General features: G+C 46.5%; 1 protein-coding gene across 1 annotated transcript in view; it reads left to right on the top strand.

The window, feature by feature from the left end:
* Nucleotides 1–22,366, top strand: part of LOC148535161 (hematopoietic prostaglandin D synthase-like) — a 105,836-nt gene that overhangs the window by 50,767 nt on the left and 32,703 nt on the right. The window contains exon 2 of the mRNA XM_088464466.1: nt 4,371–4,512. Within this exon, the coding sequence (XP_088320592.1) occupies nt 4,380–4,512 (133 nt within the window). The 5' untranslated portion in view covers nt 4,371–4,379. The remainder of the gene's footprint in view (nt 1–4,370; nt 4,513–22,366) is intronic.

A 22,366-nucleotide genomic window follows, 5' to 3' on the forward strand; every position in this document is an offset into this window, starting at 1 on the left:
GTGCATACCCCCTCCTTTGCCTATGTCATAGGTGGATGTATAGGCTTGAATGGCCTTTTGCTGCTTCTCCATCCTCTGAAGCATATAGAGGGTTGAGTTCCACCGCGTCACAACCTCTTGCTTCAGGTGATGGCGGGGCAGGTTCAAGAGTGTTTGCTGGCGCTCCAGTCTTCGGCACGCAGTCGCTGAATGGCGAAAGTGGCCAGAAATTTTTCGGGCCACCCAAAGCGTCTCCTGCATGCCCCTGTCGCTTTTCAGAAAATTCTGCACCACCAAGTTTATTGTGTGAGCAAAACATGGGACGTGCTGGAATTTGCCCAGATGTAATGCCCGCACAATATTGGTGGCGTTGTCAGATATCACAAATCCCCAGGAGAGTCTAAGTGGGGTAAGCCACTGGGCGATGATTTCCCTCAGTTTCTTTAAGAGGTTGTCGGCGGTGTGCCTCTTACTGAAACCGGTGGTACACAGCGTAGCCTGCCTTGGAACGAGCTGGCGTTTCTGAGATGCTGCTACTGGTGACGCTGCTGCTGTTGCTGTGTAAGGTGATACATCTACCCAGTGGGCTGTCACAGTCATATAGTCCTTAGTCTGCCCTGTTCCACTTGTCCACATGTCCGTGGTTAAGTGGACATTGGGTACAACGGCATTTTTCAGGACACTGAGGACACTTTTTCTGACGTTTCTGTACAGTCTCGGTATCGCCTGCCTAGTGAAGTGGAATCTAGACGGGATTTGGAACCGGGGACACACTACCTCCATCAATTGTCTAAATCCCACTGCACTAATGGCGGATACCGGACGCACGTCTAACACCAACATAGCAGTCAAGGCCTCAGTTATACGTTTTGCTTCAGGATGACTGCTGTCGTACTTCATCCTCCTCGCTAAGGACTGTTGGAGGGTCAATTGTTTAGTAAAAGTAGTGGTGTTCCTACTTCCTCTCTGGGATGATGAACGACTCCCAGCAGCAGCGGCAGCAGGAGGCGTAGCAATGCAGGATCCTCCGGAGGAATCCCGGATAGGAGAGTCAGTCATGCCAGTGACATGGCCTGCAGGACTACTTCCGATCCTGACTAAGGAGGAAATTGACGAGGAGGGAGTTGACGGTGTGGTTTGCAGGCGCTTGGATACAACAGGACAACGGGATTTAGGTGTCCCTGGACTGCTTATGGTCCTAGCCAAAGTTTCTGAACTTGACAGTAACTTATTATGAACACGCTGCAGGTGCCGTATAAGGGAGGATGTTCCTAGGTGGTTAACGTCCCTACCCCTACTTATTCCACCTTTACATATGGTACATATGGCAAGACAGTTGTTGTCCGGATTTGGATAGAAATATTGCCAGACCAAAGAGGTGGAATGTTTGGTCTTCTGCCCAGGCATGACCGTGATGGGCTTTTTCATCCCACGGACAACAACTGTCTCCCCCGGAGCCTGATTTAAACAAACCACATCACCATCAGAATCCTCCTCGCCAACTTCCTCCTCAGCGCCAGCTACACTAGTATCCTCATCCTGTTGTACTTCAACAGTGACATCTTGAATTTGCATATCAGCAAGTGGACTGTGGGTGCTCCTTTCAGCACTTGCAGGGGGTGTGCAAATGGTGGAGCCACCTCTTCCCGTCCAGTGCTGGGAAGGTAAGGCATCGCAACCGCCACCACACTTGGACTCTCCTTGGGGATTTGTGATATCTTCTTAGAACGCACAGTTCTTCGCTGTGCTTTTGCCACCTTAACTCGTTTGATGTTTTTAGCGGGAGGAGGGCTTCCATCGTCATGTGAAGCTGAACCACTAGTCATGAACACTTGCCACTCCGTGTCGTAATTGGCATATTGGCAAGTTTACGTTTCTCTTCAGATGATTTAAATGTTTTTTTCAAGGTCCTTTTCCTGAACTTTGTCATTTGGGATTGTATGTGCCCTCTACTATGACATTGGGCATCGGCCTTGGCAGACGACGTTGATGGCATGTTATCGTCTATGTCATGACTAGTGGCAGCAGCTTCAGCACTAGGAGGAAGTGGTTCTTGATCTTTCTCTATTTTATTTTTATCAGAGAAAGTTTGGTCCTCCATTTATGTTATATCGATTTAATATATACGTGCGGCTAAACACAGAAAATATTTTTTTATTTTTGCTGGAGAGTAGTGCACTTTGTGGGTTACACCACCCTTTAAGAAATGAGCCAGCCGGCTTTTTACTTATGGGACACAGGCGCACGCTTGGCGCTGCTCCTTTGTTGATGCACGTGCGGCTACTGCGCACACAATTCACAAACACAGAAAAAATGTTTTGGTTTGGACTGGAGTGTACTTTGGGGGTTACAGCACCCTTTAACGGTCAAGCCAGCCGGCCCTTTATTTATGACACAGGCGCACGCCTGGCACTACTTTTTTGATGCACGTGCGGCTACTGCGCACACAATTCACAAACACAGAAAAAATATTATTTTTTTAGCACTTGGGGGGAGCACCCCTGATGGACAGAGCACCCCCTGGACAACACTACAGCACCCCTTTAGGACTGGGACACTGCACAGGACTTTGGAGTGGACACTATGGAGAACTGACTGCACAACACAGTCCAGCCAGCCCCTATGGACTTTGAAGTAGTGGACACAGCCCCTATTAACAACAGCAGCACAGCACAACACAGCCAGCCCCTATGGACTTTGAAGTAGTGGACACAGCCCCTATTAACAACAGCAGCACAGCACAACACAGCCAGCCCCTATGGACTTTGAAGTAGTGGACACAGCCCCTATGGACAACAGCAGCACAGCACAACACTGCTCTGCACTACACTACACTACACAGCCCAGCCAGCCCTAACTCCCACCCTCCCTCTTCACTGTCCACAGCCAAGTGAGAAAATGGCGCCGACGCGGGTACCTTATATAGGATCCAAAACCCGCGAGACCCGGAAGGCGGGATGATGACGTTTTGCCTCGATTTCAGATCCGAGTCAGGCGGGAAAAGTCGAGCCTGACTCGGATCTGCCTCGGCTCGGGGGGGGGGGGGGGCTTCGGATTTTATATATATTATATAATGTTGCAAAAAATGGAGGGATACTAGCACACAACCTTTTTAAAACCTTCTGTGAATAGTCTTATAACAAAATTGTCATTAATAAATTATTTGTGGCACTTGTGAATGTGAAGCAACACTCCTGATGATGACAGGTGGCTGCAATCTTCTAAAAATCCGTATGGCAAACGGAGAGACAAAGGTGCTGAAAAATAAGAAGACGTGCGCCTAATAGTGTAGTATTTAAATAAAAAGCTGATAGTGCTCAATATAATAAATGTGCGTACCAAACAATAACTTTAAATAGAGCTTATCTGATGTCCAGGTCGACTTCCTATGGTCAGGAAACAAAACTGCCAATAGATTCCGGATATCAATCCAAGGACGGGTACCCTCTTAGAAGGACCTTTAAATAAAAGGGCTCACGCCAAGCCCATAAACAAAATATAGTGTAGTATTTTCTTTAACCATTAGAGTGGAAAAATAATAATAATTTCTGCGTATCAGATAGAGCAAAATGTAATGCATATAACACAAGGCTTCTTCAGGTGCTGTAAACTGCCAGAAGTCACCTTCTAATTCATATATCCGTGGTAGCCAGCCTCTGCATAGAGAGACACTGACACCGGCACCCCGCGCCTCACTCTCTCCGGTCACTGTCACCGGAGAGAGTGAGGCGCGGGGTGCCGGTGTCAGTGTCTCTCTATGCAGAGGCTGGCTACCCCGGATATATGAATTAGAAGGTGACTTCTGGCAGTTTACAGCACATGAAGAAGCCTTGTGTTATATGCATTACATTTTGCTCTATCTGGTACGCAGAAATTATTATTATTTTTCCACTCTAATGGTTAAAGAAAATACTACACTATATTTTGTTTATGGGCTTGGCGTGAGCCCTTTTATTTAAAGGTCCTTCTAAGAGGGTACCCGTCCTTGGATTGATATCCGGAATCTATTGGCAGTTTTGTTTCCTGACCATAGGAAGTCGACATGGACATCAGATAAGCTCTATTTAAAGTTATTGTTTGGTACGCACATTTATTATATATATGTTATATGTAGGTTTGCAACAGTAAGGATTAGCATTTACTGTATAAAGGCTGTATTGGGAGTGAGATTTTCTTTTCTACTTATAAATTCTGTCAACATTTATGGCATTTGAAGCCCCTCTCACTCAGTATTTGGTGCAAGTAATTTTTACACAATAAATCCTATAAAATCTGGCTTGTCAGCGCTCACCGCTAAGGGCAATTGTAAAACAGGGCTCATCCATCAGTTTATCATATGTATTTTAAAGTGATGTCTACTCTAAATTTAATATTGTTTTTATTGATTACAGGAATAAAACATGCCAAACTACAAGCTCACCTATTTTAATTTTAAAGGAAGAGCAGAGATTATCCGTTACCTGCTTGCATATGCAAATACTGAATATGAGGACCACAGAATTGAATATAATGACTGGGCTCCACATAAAGATTGTAAGTGTTAACCTATTACTGTTTGACATACAGTACTGCGTTTTTTTACAATTGTTTTATATAGCACGAATATGCTTGATATACTCATCACGAACTTGAAGAAATGTTACTGTGTTGATGAAAGGTACATTACTGCTGAAAAAGTGTTTGCTGTACACATCAGAACATTGTTCTCTGTACATTTTCATAGGATAGAGCTGAATTTAATTAGTCACATTTTCCAGCCAGTTTTTACTGCTCAAGAGCAGGGATAAGCCTTTTGCAATTGAATTGCATGTTAAGTTGGAGGACGCAGACAGAATTTACTGAGTGTTAAGTCAAGATGTGGTAAAGCAAGTATTTACCAGAGCTAATTGAAGTTGGCCAATATTGCTATGTCCTTTCAGATAAAATAGAGGCTGTTGTTCTAGCAGGTAACAACTACAGACAGCCATATCACACCTCATCATGTTGCCATATAAATATAAACTAGATATGCTTAATATTTCTCTTGTTTACATGGCTATACATAAAAAAAAAGTTTGTAATACCCCATTTGAATGGTTATTAGCTGAAAACAACCAATTACGTGCTAAATTCTAACACATTGAATATTCCCCTCCTTAAAGCTTTCATGGCAGGCCACTGTATAAACCAGCAGTTGGCCTTTAGCTGTACGCATGTATATAACCTTTTTAAGAATGTTAACTATATTCTCTACATTTCAGTACCATAATACAATATAATGTGATAATTGAATTCTATCATATACCCAACTATTTTACTTTGTAAAATACCAGGAGCTCCCTCATGTTACCAAGGCATAATCAGGGCCACAACTAGGGGGGTGGGCTAGAGGTGCACATGCACCGGGTGCCGGAATGCAGGGGGTGAGAAAGGGATGACTGTGGCTTGGGGCAGGAGAGTCAGCAAATGGCCATCCAAAAAAAAGGAGGAAACAGATGCTAGAGGTCCTTACTGGACCTCTAGTGTCTTTTAGGCCAGCGCAAGTGCCGGGAGAAGATGCTGAAAGCTGCATCTTCTTCTGTGAAACCCCCCGGCAACTAGCATAAACCCCATGGCAACAAGCATGTAACCCCTGGCAATGAGCATAAACCCCATAGCAACGAGCATGGAATCCCCTGGCAACGAGCATGGAACCCCCTGGCAACAAGCATGGAACCCCCTGGCAACGAGCAGGTCATTTTAAAGTAATTAGAAGCCTTACTGTGGGGGCATAAAATGGTGTCGGGCAAATATGTAAGTGGCACTTTGGTAATAGGCATTACAGTGTGTGGCATAATGTGTAATGGGCATTATTGTGTGTGGAATAATGTAAGTCACTATACCAGGGACGTTTGACTAGTGCACTGCCTTATTGAGGAGCAAGGACAAACTCCAGGTATGGGAAGGGAGGGAGCACAAAATTAGTGTTCCCTCTAGCTCCGGCGGGAGGCAGGGCGCCGGAGCTAGAGAGGGCATGCCCGTGCGCGCGCCTTTCCCCCAAGCCCTGCAGACAGGGAGAATAGATGCCGGGCGCATGCGCCCGGCGTCTATTCTCCGGCGGTGACCGGGTCACCGCATGTTTCTCCACCCGCGGGACACTGCGTCCCGCGGGTGAGAACGGCTCCCGCAGGCTGTGAGGGCAGGGCGCTTTTTGCCCTTTTCCAGGAGGACAGGGTGCTTTTTGCCCTCCAGAAGGAGGGCAGGGCGCTGCGCCCTACTAAAACAGCCTAGCGGGAACGCTACAAAATTACTACCTTGCAGCGGGTGACAGATATCCTAGTTTCGGCCCTGGCATAATCATGCTACAATACAGTATATCATTGTACACTTGCCTACTTTTGAAAAAGCATTTAACAGAGAATGTGAATCACCTATACGTGCAGCACTGAAGATGGTGTGCACTAATAATGTTGATGTTATATACATATATATATATATATATATATATATATAACATCTACTTACTGTATACAACCACAATAAATTATATTGCGAGTTACAATTGGGAACAAAACCGTAATAATACAAAACTGGGTTATTACAGATAGACAAAGAGATGTATGAGGGACCTGCTCGCAAGCTTACAGCTAATGACCACTGAAATGGCATGTATAATAAACCTTTTTATGTATGACCATGTAAAAAAGAGAATGACTAAATATATATTTTATATTTACATGGTATTTTATTTGCCGGACAATAGTCAGTATTTAATTTTAATGGACATGGTGCTGTGTACATTATTAGACAATACAAGGAGACATTTCTAAATAATAAAGAAATAATATAAAGTACTGGAAAAAAACAACTTGACATCACATCACTTAGAATGTAAATGGTGTATCAGCACCTTCAGACGTCTGTGCTATGCACAGACACAACAAAAGAATGACAAAATAAAACTAATAAACGCCCCTTCCCAACTCTACATTTGTAAATTTATAAATGCCCACCCTTCCCTTTTCTTTGGAGTGCAAGATTATTTTGTCAAGGAGCAACATCTCATCTCCTAACTGGGGGGGTTTCAGTGAACATGTCACCATTCACAATGTTGTGTCGACACCAGAATGACGACTTGTTCTGATTGTCAACATTCAGGGTGCCAACATGATTACACAAAAAAGTAGGCGGCGTCTAGGAACACATATCAGGGAGTGTATTTATAAACCACCTTTATTAAAGGCTCAAATATCAGTATATGTAAACTTTCAAAAATATCAATAAAACTCCCGGGAGTATAAGAAAATTCTATACACACAGTATGTATTTAAATGAATAACATGTCTTCAATTGAAGCACAAAATCACAATTAAAAGACAAACAATCACAGTAAAATATCTCTATTATTCTCAAATTGCTGGCTTGAACATCTGAGCTCTGGTGCTTCTATGAGCCAGGTGAAAATGACCCAGTTAGCAGCAATGTTCTGAGTAACTGAGAAAAAAAAAATTTCATGTAGCAATGAATGGAAAGCTGAATGGCCCAATAAAACTAAGCAGCTGACAGTGTTCCACAGCAATTAGCAACAGTGTGTCCAATGACTGAGAAAAAAAGCTGCTAAACAGCAGTAAGTTGAGAGCTGAGTGGCCCAATAAAACGAAATAGCTGACAATGTTCCACAATGCGCTGTGAATATGCGCTTCCAATGTAATAGTGTGGAATGAGAGAACTCAGTTCTCCGCTGTACACACTCCCCTCTTGGCAGTCCCGCCGCTCCAGCGGCTTGCAGATGATGGTAGCTCAGACTCCAGCAGAATAAAAAATCTATATTGCACACAAAACCACCGTCTATCCTGATGGAGAAATCCGTCCACAGTCCTCCGAGTGTCTCACTCATAGGAGGCTGCACGGGTCACACGGGGCTTCAGCTGTGTGTATGATGTGTGAGCGGGAGAGATATATAGAAGTAGTCCCAAAGGATGAGTCTGCGGCAGCAATCTGGTTCAGCTCTCACAAGTGGTCCGTGTCCTCAATTAGTTTCTCCGCACACCGGCGGCTTTTTCAAGAGGCGGAAGTTTGCCAACAAGATTAAAATTACATAATATGTTGACATCATCATAGTGTTGACATGTTCAAAATGTAAACATTGTGAATGTCGACAGTAACCATATGGAGTTAAGGTTAGTGGATCAATTAGGGTTAGACTGCAATTAGGTTTAGTGTTGGGCTGCAAGTAACTTAAAATACTACTGTCAACATTCTCAAAATGTCGACAAAATGTTAGTAACAATTTGAACATGCTGAATGTCAACATTATGAAGATGTCATCATTATGATGTAGACTTTCTGCATGTCAACATATAATACTGAATCCAACTGAGGCTGCATTTATGTAGTGTAACTTTTGCAAGCCAGCACATCTCGGTGGGTTTTCCCTTAATATCAATGTTGCTTTAGATTTTAAGGTCAAACCTGCCTAAAGGCAATGGTTTGCAAAAGCTGCTGCTTTGTAAATATACCCTCTAATGCGAAGGAGCCTATTCATCAACACCAAGTTAACAGGTTTAAGAACCTTTTCCTTCATTTACCATTGTTATGGTATTCATTAACACACTGATATCTCATGGATAAGTTCATCTGCCTTAATTTCCACACTCCCCATACTTTAGGATTGGAATGTAGAAATTAAGCTAGTCATCAAATTCCGAAAATTATGTATTTTCTGAATTTGATGGTGTTACTGTACGCCATCCTCAGATGGCGTACAGGCCCCCGATAGTGTACACAAGCTGCCGTCTACATGGCAGCTTGTGTAGGAAATGGACATACCTGCTTTCAGCTCCCTCCACCCGATCCCTCCATCGGCTCCGTCCTCCAGCTCCTACTTCAGGTCTCGCCTATGGCTCCCGTCGTGTCCCTCTGGCTCCCTCCTCTGGCTCCGGCGGCTCTTGTGTGTTCTCCATGCCAGTGCATGTTACTGCTGATGGGAAGCATCTCCCTTCCGTTTACCCGGTGGCACTTGTAAGCGTAACAATTGAAGAAACAATCACAAGTGCCAAACATAGATAAGTATTTTGAAATGTGTGTGTGTGTGTGTACACACACACATTTCAATTAGCGCAGCTGTAATCAGTGCTGCGCATGCCCTGCTTCTCTGAATAGAAGTGGCACATGCGCAGCAATGATTCCAGCTACAATAAAGTAGGAACAGGCAGGAAAATGTATCTATTTTCCTAAAAGCAAAAATGACAGCTATTCGGAATAGATACTTATGGAGCGGAGGATTTAGGTCCATGCATGTTCTAAACCTAATTATCTCCAGATATTTTTTAGTACTGATGAATAGGCCCTTCAAAGAGGCTGTACATCTCTGAACTGCAATCAGTAAACACAATTTCTTGTGCAAAAGAATGCATTAAGTAGCTGGTTCATAGTGCAGTGAATGTTGCTCAATCATTCTGCTAATTATTTATACATACCGTATATACTCAAGTATAAGTTGACCCGAATATAAGCCGAGGCACCTAATTTTACCACAAAACACTGGGAAAACTTATTGACTCGAGTATAAGCCTAGGGTGGGAAATGCAGCAGCTACTGGTAGTAATCCCCCCCCTGGTAGTGCCCCCAGTAGTAATCCCCCCCCTGGTAGTGCCCCCAGTAGTAATCCCCCCCCTGGTAGTGCCCCCAGTAGTAATCCCCCCCCTGGTAGTGCCCCCAGTAGTAATCCCCCCCCTGGTAGTGCCCCCAGTAGTAATCCCCCCTGGTAGTGCCCCCAGTAGTAATCCCCCCTGGTAGTGCCCCCAGTAGTAATCCCCCCTGGTAGTGCCCCCAGTAGTAATCCCCCCTGGTAGTGCCCCCAGTAGTAATCCCCCCCTGGTAGTGCCCCCAGTAGTAATCCCCCCCTGGTAGTGCCCCCAGTAGTAATCCCCCCCCTGGTAGTGCCCCCAGTAGTAAAATCCCCCCCCTGGTAGTGCCCCCAGTAGTAAAATCCCCCCCCTGGTAGTGCCCCCAGTAGTAATATCCCCCCCCTGGTAGTGCCCCAGTAGTAATATCCCCCCCCTGGTAGTGCCCCAGTAGTAATATCCCCCCCCTGGTAGTGCCCCCAGTAGTAATATCCCCCCCCTGGTAGTGCCCCCAGTAGTAATATCCCCCCCCTGGTAGTGCCCCCAGTAGTAATATCCCCCTCCTGGTAGTGCCCCCAGTAGTAATATCCCCCTCCTGGTAGTGCCCCCAGTAGTAATCCCCCTCCTGGTAGTGCCCCCAGTAGTAATATCCCCCTCCTGGTACTGCCCCCAGTAGTAATCCCCCTCCTGGTACTGCCCCCAGTAGTAGCTCCCCCAGTAGAGAGAGACGTAATTAAAAAAAAAAACTTACCTGAAACCCCGCTCCTGGTCCCAACGCTGCTTCCGGCTCCTCCAGCCGCTTTGCATTATGGGAGAGACGTCATGACTTCTCTCCCATTACCCACTGCGGGAGCCAGAAGATTGCTCCCGCAGTGGGAGCATCAGCAGCCGATGAGAGTCTGACAGACTCTCATCGGCTGCTAATTACAACAAACACACAGCTGCCATTGCCGTCCGGTCAGCGCTACACACGCGGTACAGCTGTGTCAGAGACAGTCTGCACCGATGCCCGCATGTTACGCAGCTGAGTGAGGCGCCCTCCAATATGTGGCGCCCTACTCAGCTGCGTAACGGGAGAACCGGCCCTGGTCTGGAGCATCACTCGAGTATAAACCCGAGGGGGGCTTTTTCAGCACAAAAAATGTGCTGAAAAACTCTGCTTATACTCGAGTATATACGGTATATATTACACTTATATTTTTTACTCAATTGATATGATTTTTTTTTATTACTTAACTTATTATAGACAACACAGAGTTTAAAAACTTTGTTAAAAAGCACATTTACATTCTTACTACCCAGTGGTGGAACTCCTGGAGACAATGCCTCTGGCTGATCAACTGTGTGGGGGGGGGGCCAGATAAATTATTTTCTAACCATTGCCTGTGCCCTGCTGATCACTGCAGCGGCACGGGCATAGTTGGATTCATCTGACAGAGGAGCCGGACCCATCATTAACAGAAAATAAGCCACTCAGAAGACAAGGTAAGTGTATGTGGGCTGCAGGGGGCTGTCTGCAGGGGCTAGCTCAGGAGACAGGATGGGGCTAGCTCAGGAGACAGGATGGGGCTAGCTCAGGAGACAGGATGGGGCTAGCTCAGGAGACAGGATGGGGCTAGCTCAGGAGACAGGATGGTGCTGGCTGGGGAGACAGGATGGTGCTGGCTGAAGAGGAAGAAGGGTGATGGAAAGACAGAAGGCCGCTGGCCGGGGAGACAGAAGGCCGCTGGCCGGGGAGACAGAAGGCCGCTGGCCGGGGAGACAGAAGGCCGCTGGCCGGGGAGACAGAAGGCCGCTGGCCGGAGATACAGAAGGAAGATGACTGGAGAGAAAGAAGGGGACTGGATAGACAGAAGGACATGCTGGCTGGGGAGACAGGAGGGTGCTGGCTGGGGAGACAGAAGGCCGCTGGCTGGAGATACAGAAGGAAGATGACTGGAGAGAAAGAAGGGGACTGGATAGACAGAAGGACATGCTGGCTGGGGAGACAGGAGGGTGCTGGCTGGGGAGACATTAGGGTGCTGGCTGGGGAGACATTAGGGTGCTGGCTGGGGAGACATTAGGGTGCTGGCTGGGGAGACATTAGGGTGCTGGCTGGGGAGACATTAGGGTGCTGGCTGGGGAGACATTAGGGTGCTGGCTGAGGAGACAGAAGGGTGCTGGCTGAGGAGACAGAAGGGCGCTGCCTGGAGAGTCAGAAAGCTGACTGAAAGACATAATGGTGCTGGCTGGAGAGACAGAAGGGTGCTGGAGAGACAGACGGGCACTGGCTAAAGAGACAGGTGCTGGCTGAAGAGACAAGGCCGCTGGCTGGAGATACAGAAGGAAGATGACTGGAGAGAAAGAAGGGGACTGGATAGACAGAAGGGATTAGGAAAGACAGAAGGACATGCTGGCTGGGGAGACAGGATGGTGCTGGGGAGACAGGAGGGTGCTGGCTGAGGAGACAGAAGGGTGCTGGCTGAGGAGACAGAAGGGCGTTGCCTGGAGAGTCAGAAAGCTGACGGAAAGACAGAAGGGCGCTGGCCGGGGAGACAGAAGGGCGCTGGCCGGGGGGACAGAAGGGCGCTGGCCGGGGGGACAGAAGGGCGCTGGCCGGGGGGACAGAAGGGCGCTGGCCGGGGGGACAGAAGGGCGCTGGCCGGGGGGACAGAAGGGCGCTGGCCGGGGGGACAGAAGGGAACTGGATAGACAGAAGGACATGCTAGCTGAAGAGACAGAAGGGCGCTGGATGTAGAGACAGAAGGGCACTGGCTGGGATGACAGAAAAGGGCTGGGGAGACAGAAGGGGACTGGGGAGACAGAAGGGCAAAGGCTGGGGAATCAGAAGGGCGCTGGCAGGGGAGACAGAAGGGTGTTGGGTGAGGAGACAGAAGAGGACTGGAGAGACAAAATGGTACTTGAGAGACGGAAGCATGCTAGCTGGGGAGACAGAAGAGGACTGGAGAGACAGAATGGTACTGTAGAGACAGAACGGTGCTGGCTGGGAAGACAGAAGGATGCTGCCCGGGAAGACAGAAAAGTGCTAGCTGGGGAGACAGATGGGTGCTGGCTGGGGAGACAGAAGGGTGATGTCTGGAGAGAGAGAAGAGAACTGGCTGGAGGGACACTGGGGAACTGTTGAGACAGAAGGGATTGGGATGGCTGGGGGGCCATCTATTTCGCCTCTGAGTGCCTGGTATGATCTAATGCCCCTTTTACTACCCTATCTAATTACACAACCTCTTGGTCATGTTTTATCACTAAGGACAAAGATAAGAAATAATGAGAGTAATAAGAGTTTTCCTTATAGCCCAGCTGTGCTACTATCATATACAGTAATTGTATCTTCAGTTTATTGAGTTTGATTCCATTCTTACCATCAGTGTCACTTTTGATGAGGGTACTTTTCCAAAATGTTCTCAATATGAACTCGCTCACCATTCTGCCTACTATCAAATCACTAACACCATGCATTTCCTGATTGCCAACCATTGTAATATTTTTTAACATTTAATTGTTACTATATTAGTATACTGTAGTAACACTCCACAAAAATGCTGATGTACTGTATACAGTTTAAAGTGTGTTATGTTTTTAACCTTGGCCCATATACAGTCTCCCACATGGAAACTGATTAGGAAAGACTTTTGCTAAATATTTTTTTATTTGACTACAAAGTACAGTTTCAAGGTTATTGGACATTTGGTAGTTTGTAAGCTTGTGAGCAAAACCTCAACTTTTTTTGTTGCCTGTTAATACCCAGGGGGAGATGTACCAACCCTTCTAAAGAAGACCAGTGTAGAAGTTGCCCATAGCAACCAATCACTTTCTAGGTATTAATTTATAGGATGTACAAGATAAATGATAGTTAGAAGCTTATTGGTTGCTTTGGGAAATTTCTCTACTTGTCCCCTTTAGAAGGTTTCATAAATATCCCCGGGAAATTATCACGCAAAAAAAGAGGTTTGAATATGTATATCCCCCATCCCCCCAGTCTTGCTTGCTGCTGCCACTCAGTCAAACAGGGCAAATTGCTCTGGTGCACAGTTAAATATAATCATAAAGCATTCAACAAGTAACGGTACTGGGAGACATCATCTTAGCAAAAAAGGGTGTATTCCCAAAGTCAATGTTTCGCAGTGTCAGGACCACAGAAAATACATATACACAAATACAATACACTTACCCCCCTATCTCTCCATTAGCATGCATGTCTGGTCCCATCGATGGTCGATGGCCATCCCTACATACTGGATATGGACCTATTGAAACGAGAGAAGGAGACAGCAGCTATAAAGACAATATATGAAAATTAAATACATATGAAACATACCAACCATAATGTCACCATCATAAATCTATATAATATTAGCACTATAAATAAAATAGAAACTGGAGCAAATATTGCATAAAAAAATGAGCCAATTGTCACCCCAAAATCTTGGAAATTGCTGACACAAAAATAATATGGATTATTTAATTAACAGTTACAGGAAGTTGCATGTAGTTAAAAGCACTTTTTTTTTTTTTCATGGCCAATAACCTATGAGACATTCTCTTATATAACTGACTGATGAAATAGTCTGAAATTCAAAGTCAACAGTAATTTTTATCCCCAAGCACTAGATAATGTATATTATAAATTATTGAGGGGCACATTTTTCAAAGGGCAAATACCATAACTTTACTGTCAGCAAAAATGCCCATAGGCATACTCTGATATGTAATATAATACATAATAACTATATGTTTCGTGATGTAGTAAAAAAGCCGGTGGACAGGATCCTGGCCACCGTTATCCCGACGCTGAAATCCCAAATGTCTGCAAAATGCTGATGCTGCTATCCCGAGAGAAGATCAGGATAGCGGTGTCGGGATCCCGTCCTACGGAATCCCAAACGTCCGGGTGCCGGGTAAGTATCACTGTCCCCGGGGATAGGGGAGTTAGGTTTAGGCAACCCGCGGGGAGATTAGGGTTAGGCATCCCCCGGGGAGTATTAGGGTTAGGCAAAGGGGAGGGGGGAGTTAGGGTTAGGCACCCCACAGGAGGGTTAGGGTGCGGGAAGGGGGAGTTAGGGACCACTGGGGGGAGGTTAGGGTTACGCACTAGTGGGGGAGGTTAGGGTTAGGCACCACTAAGGGAGTGTTTGGGTTGGGGGGGGGGGGGAGGTTTAGAGTACTTACTCCCCCTGTTGGGATCTTCATGTATCGGGATGCCGCTTTTGGAATTTGAACCGGCGGCTATTGAGCCATCGTTATTTTATACCAAACCCATATATTTAATGAGACTGCATTGATTATTTTAATATGCGACACATATTAATCTGTATATGAAGTGCTACAATGCAACAAACAGATTTTTTCCACACTAAATTCCATTGTGCTTAGTTTACAGACTCAGATTCTGTTGTACACCGGTATACAAGTGTTACATATTAAATGAATCAGTGTAGTATTGTGAAGTGGTTTTGTTGCTTCACATTGCAACTAAAATTTTTGGACAAATAAGATGCATAACAGACATGACACTGCTTGTAGCTGCTCACTCACATCAGGCGCCTAGCGCAGCTTGGCTGATTGAGGCTAGGTGTATGAATACACATCTGTATGTTAGGCTTTATTCCACTGAACTTTACTATCTGTGGTATCTGAGTTATGTGACCACACAAAATAAATAAAAATTAAAGATTGTTTATAAAAAAAAAAAAAATTGTGGACACATTTTCTCTTGAACCCCATTTTTCCATATGTAGGTCAATTCTCATCATCTAATTTCCCAGGAACCCATTACTGTATGTACTAGGTCCCCAAACTCTGTCCTCATAGCACCCTTATGGTCCAAGTTTTAAGGATAACCATCTTTGGGACTCGGTGACATAATTAGTACTTCAGTCTTTTGATTTAACCATCGGTTCTCAACCATGGATATCCTTAAAAAAATGGCCCATTTGGGTGCCTTGAGGATCGAGTTTGGGAACCTCTGTGCTAGCAGAAGGTCTGTCTCTTTAAGGCCATGAGCTAGCAGACTTTTAAAATTAGTACAGCAATGTATCGCGCAGCTATTATACGAACGTAGTTTTCCGAAACACTGCTGTACTAACTTGCTGTATGTCTAAATAAACACTTTGGATGTTTGGAATCTTATCTTGGAGCGCCAATTTTTTGTTATTAAGATGAGGCATCCTGCCTGTCTATGGTTTTTGGAGTACCCAATATATATATATATATATATATATATATATATATATATATATATATATATATATATATATATATATATATAGTATGTGTGAAATAGTAAGACAAAAACTGGGTTTTGAGATTTTTTTTTTGTTCCAGTGTGCAAGCTAACGAATGTTCAAGTCTACAAACAAATGGTCCAGCAAAGTGGTATTTTGACCTTTACTGTTATGGAGCAGCTATACAGCTATAACAATAGTAACTGAATTACCTCTACCTAAAATATCTGTGTCTTTTCTGCATCACATAGTAACATAATGCTGACAATGAGGCACTAGAGCAGTGTTTTTCAAACTCTGGTCTCAAGGCATGGTCCTCAGTCCATTTTATAAGGATAACCATGCTTGAGCAAAGGTAACATAATTAGTAACTCTGCCATTTTGATTTATCCACCTGTTCTTAAGCATGGATATCCTTAAAAACTGGATTATTCATGAGCCTTGAGGAACATGTTTTGAAGCACTGCTTTACCTAATACCAACTCATTGACTTGAATGCACCAAAGACGTCTAGACAAAAAGCAATACACTTTTCCATGAGGAAGTGTGCCCACTGTGCAGATGGTACACGTTGGAAATGTACTGCAGAACGTGGACATATGTTTTGAAGCTATTGATTTTAGGCAACCCAGTCTCCTAAATAACAGAGGACAGCTTTTCATCTGTTTATGTGACTCACGGTGCAGCAGCGCTAGAGTGGCATGAAGATAAACCCCTGCACTCCATAGAAGGTCCTCAGAAGAGCTACTACTGTTTCTGGTATTTAAACCAGAGATTGTTGCTCTAACCTGATTACTAAGGATAGTAGAACTACTAGCAGTACAGGCATTTTCTTTTATCTGAATATACCCAGACAACACCATCTTATCCTGAGCAACTAGGAACAGAGAATGCACCAGTGAGCAAAATATTGCGCCAAGTACACTAAAACTATAGCATTAGTGAATAACTTCAGCTTTCTATTTGACACATCGGTACAGGAGTCGGTATGATTTACCGCCGCACCCATGCACGGTGGTTGGAATACCGACAGCAGCCGCCCGGCAGAGGAGGAAATCCTGATCGTCCAAGCGGTGGCAAACGCAGGGTTTTGAAAGGGGGGGTTTCCAATACTTGGGTACAAAACCAATGGCAAAATATCTCACCAGATACAGGCAGCATTAGTCCTCGGGTACTCAATAATCCAAGCTTGTTAATCCATTACTGTGACGAAATATGTAATAGTTGCATCTGAAACGTTGCACAGTATTAACAAGCTTGGATTATTGGGTACCCGAGGACTAGTGCTGCCTGTATCTGATTGTATGTTCAAGACTGTGCGGTCTGCTTAGTTTTTAGGATCTGCACCCCGGCTGTTTGAACTTTTTTATTTGGAGTGCTGGTCTACTTGTCTATATTTATGTGGAGCTTTTCAGGTCCTCCAAGAAATAAAAAGGCGGCACCGCAACATACACAGGGATAGATACACGCACACAGACACACACTTACTTACACAGACACACACACACACTAATTAAGCCTACACACCCACACACTGACAAAGCCTACACACACTGCACTGGCAAAGCCCATACACACACACACTGACAAAGCCTGTATACACACACACACACTGACAAAGCCTATTTCTACTTCAGGGTCCATAGGGGGTCCACAGGGTTGACCTTGGGGTATAGGTTGGGAACCAAATCCGGGCACCACGCAGTTAAAGCTTTTAGCTCCCAGGATGCACTGGGTCCACTCTCCCTATAACCCCACCCCCAAGCCAGAGGCACAGTTTAAGTTGGTGCCCGGCCGGAGTCGGGTCACCGTTAGCGCAGGGGGAGCTGATTAGCAGCCCCTAAGCTTATTTTATTTTTTTAGGGACAAAGTTTTTTCATGGACTTTGGACTCTTCAGAGCGGCAGCGTCGGACTGTCCATAGGACGTCTAAGCTGCCGCTCCGTCACCCCGCTGGCGCTGAGACGCCAGTACAGATCTGGGGATCTCAGCGGGACCCCAGAGTCTGTACTAGCCGGACTCTGCGGGCGCCCAGGACTGCTGCCGGATCCACGGGGAGCAGGTAAGGTCGCGGATCACCGCTTGCGGTGATCCGCGCATTTCAAATGCAGTCCTGTGCCTCCGGTCTCAGGGGACAGACCGGAGGCGCCGGCAGTGGCGGCGGGCCCCCCATACCCCGTGTGTCCACTAGACCACCAGGGACTTAACGATCGGTGCAGGGAGCCGGCGTCCCGGGGGTTAATAGCCGGCCAGGGGAGGCAGCCTTCCCTGTTACAGCGGCTCCTCCCCTCAGCTCAGCGCGCCTTTCAGTATCCATAGTCTGGCGTCGCTGAGCTGCTTCCTCCGCGGGCCACGCTTCCTCTGAGGTCTCCAGCGGCCATTTTATCTCTGTGGTGCAGCAGAAATCTCTCAGGATGGCAGTGAGTCCAGTCCCCCTGCGTACCTCACCATCAGGTCAGTGTACACAGCGCTGTAGCCTTCCCAGACACTGAATCTGGGCAGTTGAATGCAGTGTAATAGTGCAGTATATTATATGACATGTTTATGTATATATGTATATATCTGCATTGTATGTGACTTATGCTAGTGCTGACTGTACTTTATTCTCTCACCTGTCAGTGTATATCTATCCCTTTTCTTTATCTGCCCTAATACAGCTGTACTTAGGGTGGTTCTGAGACCTCACATTTATATACTTGTTAATATTTGTGTGGTTTGTCACATACTGTTGCGTGCTGCACGTTGCCATATTTTAGATGGAACTGTGTGTTGCATACGCTGAAAATGGGTCCCTGCAGCTATTTTTGGCATCAGTCAGGACCAGTATAGTGCTGCTTAATATTTCCGCCAAGATGGGTAAGATATGTCTGACCAGGAGATAGAGCGTTATACTGCACCCATTTTTACTATCCTGCAAGTCATGTGCTGCAGGTGTTAGTGCGGAGGATTTGACTCATAAAGGGTTCTGTATGTGGCGTCATCTGGTGCCGGCCTCTTTCACGACCCCCTTGGGCGGTTTGTTTTCTCGGGATCCTCTCAATTGCGGATCGCCGGGCGGGCCCCATTGTTGTACCTCACTTGGGGTTACTTCACCATACTGCCCTTTTCATCTCAGGGTATCTCGCAGCTTCTTGCACTCTTCCCCTGTGACACAGACTACCGCTCCCTGCAGGGGTTTTTTGCAGTATATGAATTCCCCCTGGTGCCACAATAGTCTGTCATTCCCCTTGCAGGGATTACCACAACAGCCACCCTGGGTGGATGTCGTTTTCTACGAAACGCTAATTGGCGTGGTTGACGCCCTGTGGTTACTTCCCAGTTGGCTCTGCCGTGAACTGGGTACTGTTCGGGGCTCTTTCCCTCTTACACGGGGGGAAGCCTATTTCAGGTATTATTATCCCTGCTTTAGGGCTGGTAGCAGGTCCATTCTGGTTAGAGTGAATGTTGACCTGCACCTGTATCATACACCCTCAGTATTGCGTGCCTTCGGGTTACCTGTTGCTGACTAGCGGGTGGATCGCATAGCGGGACTCTGGCTGTTGCCAGATAGGAGGTGTTACAACAGTGTTTGGCCTCCTGTCCCAAATTCCCTGAGGGTCATCACGAGCCCCTCCTGGGGGGGATGGGCGTGTTACTCGTCTGATTACAGACGTTACTACGCCTCCCATTCCTGCGTGGTCGGATTCTTCGGATCCGTAGGTGGTAACTCTGCCTGAAATCAGTATACTTGCTTTCGGGAGTTGTTACCCATCCTACCATGGCTATAGCATGGTTGGTTAATACTATTGCATATTGGGTTGATGCATTTGTAACGTTTTTTCCCCTCCAACACGTCGGGGGTTCAAATGTATTTGGTCGCTCATGTAATATATGCAGTTGTCATAGGTGGACATGCCTATATTGGATACCAGTCTCCTAACTTTCAGAGTTCCGGCTGCGACTGTATCCTCCGTAATACCCTATGGCTGCGCTCTGAGAATGCAGAGGTGCAGATACCATCTTTAGGGTTGATATTGTTTGGTCCTGACCTTGACAAGATTGTAGTAACATTGGCAGTATTACTAACGACAAGTTTACCGCTTTCAGCTATGCACACTACAAGGCCTCAGACTAAGTCTGTTAAGTCTTTTTTGTCCTCTCGGTCAGCCTAAAGGTCTGTTTCTTCGTAGACTGTCGGCATCTACAAGGGCCGACATATCCAGTACCGAGCAGGCCTGGACTGCCAGCCGATCCTGCTTCTGAACCTACGGATATCTCTTCAGTCTGACGGGACAGGCCTACAACTGGGAGATACCGATTTTCTCCGTTCGCCCGGTATTAGTGTCAAGTTGCCGCGGCTACGTGGGTAGGAGGGTACGCCCTCTTTACAAGGGCCTTACAGATCCAGAAAGCTATGCAGTTGTTGCGGTAAGCGGAGCTAATTGGGCCATCCCCACTATCTCAGTGAGGGACTGGTTGTTCTGTTTTCTTTCTGGTGCGGTGGCTGAATGGTCCTCTTTGGCCTGTTCTCTGTCTCAATTCCCTGAACCAGTTCCTAAAGCTACCTGGGCTCAGGAGGAAATCCCTATGCTCCATCATACGATGTTTGGAACCTGGGGACTTTAGGGTATCACTGGATATACAGGACGCGTGCCTACGGGTACTTACAGAGACCTTTCCTCAGCATGGGCTGAGGTTTGCTGTATCACAGCAACACTTACAATTTTTCGGGCTCTGCCTGTTGGGACTGTCCTCAGCCCCACAGGGGTTTACCAGCGTTTTGGATTTTCTGACAGTTCTTCTGTTCAGTATATCCCAATGCTCCTGTACCTGGACGGCCTCCTGCTCTTAGCGGGATCACCGGGGTACTTTACGGCCAGGTCAGGATGACTGTGGCTTCTTCAGGGTGCAGACGTTTAATCAACGGGGAAAAAGTCCTCCCTGCATCCCTCTCTGGGTATTCTTCATCTAGGATCCCTGCTGGATTCTCAGAATCTGAGAATTCTTCTGGCGTAAGACGGAATCTCCTCTCTTCCATTAGGAGTACATGGTTGTCTGCGCAGTCGACAGATGTCTTTACACTCTGGGATGCATGGTGGAATGGGCTCAGTTCCATTCCAGGCCTTTCCATAATTGGCTCATCTCCAGATGGAATGAGTTTTTTCTGTCGGATAACTGTTCAAACGATGATGCTCTCTCCGGAGGCAAGTCGGTCCCTGTCCGGGTGGCTATGGCCATCTCGTCCAGGGTTTTCTTTGCTAGGGACAGTGTCTGGACCGAATCCTTTTCAGTGCAGTTGGACGTCTGTCGATTCCACCCTGTCAATTAACTTACTCTGGCATAACTCTTGTTTCCCGGTGAACCTGAAAAGGTTCAGTCCGACAGGGTCAGGACAGTGGCTTCCTTTTTAGCAACACTGTTCGTTGGGTGGCAATGACAGGTATGTCACATATTCGGACATAGTCCGAGGGTCTCCTCCCGACCATCTCGGCAGCGTTCATTTCAGGAGCTCTCCATTGGGAAGCGGGAGTCCTCAGCCGTCACGACGTGCATCCCGGGGACTAGTCTCTTCCCCAAGAGAGGTTTCATCTCCTGGTGAGCAGGGGGGGCCCCCCTGAGGTGACCCTCATGGCCTTCTGACTTTATCACACTAGGGTGTTACAGTTCAGCTCTGGGGATTCTGAAGCAAACTTCAGCGACTCTTTGTCGGTGAAGTGGTCCTTCCACTTTGTGTACCTGTGTTCTCCGGTCTCCCTTCTTCCTCGAGGTCTTTGGAAGTGTTTTCAATCGAGACGGAGATGCTTTCCTGCTGGTGGCTCCTGATTGCCCCAGATGTCAGGGGTACTTGGATCTTCGGAGTCTCTACATCGATACTCCATCCCTGATGCTTCACTGCCCGGACCTGTTGTCTCAGGGTCCTTGGTTTTGCCTTGGACCTGGGTCGTTTGTCTTTGACTGTGTCCTTACAGTGGTCTTACGGCTTCCCTGGCTTTGTCATCGTTGGAATGATTAGAGCACATGGATCAGCTTTTGCTGGGACCTACCACAAACTGTGGCAGCCATAAATCTTATGGTATTGTACCTGTCGATACAATCCTCCGGTGTCCAGGATTTCCAGATATTCTGGCATTCCTTCCGGCTGGCTTGGGTTTCACACTTGGCCTGGTCTTCCTGACAGTGCGGATCTCTACACTGTCAGTATGGTTAAGATATGGAATTGCTTCACTCTGGTATCCAGTTCATCCTTTGGAGTGTTTTCTTGATTATGCCTCCATTTGTCCTCCCTAGGGACTCCTTGGGAGTAAGTAGTGGTTCTTCGTTACCTCCGGGGACAGTCAATGGAACCGCTGGTTGTGATAGCCATTACATGGTCTATTGCTTAGGCTCTCTCTTTCTCTCAGGGTGTTTATATCAACCAGGAGAGTGTCTGAATTGGGAGCGTTCTCATGTGGCTCCCTCTTCTGGAGGGCATCATGTCAGGGTGGGAGTTGCTCTCGCCCTGTGTTTCTTCTTAGTGGTTTTCAGGTTCCATATTATTCTGGAACTTATGGTACGGCCATTCTGTCCCCAGTCCTCTCGGCTGGTGTGGCCTCATTGACTGTGG

This window comes from Taudactylus pleione, unplaced genomic scaffold (genome assembly GCF_031769625.1).
Source record: "Taudactylus pleione unplaced genomic scaffold, aTauple2 ptg000055l, whole genome shotgun sequence".
NCBI lineage: Eukaryota > Metazoa > Chordata > Amphibia > Anura > Myobatrachidae > Taudactylus > Taudactylus pleione.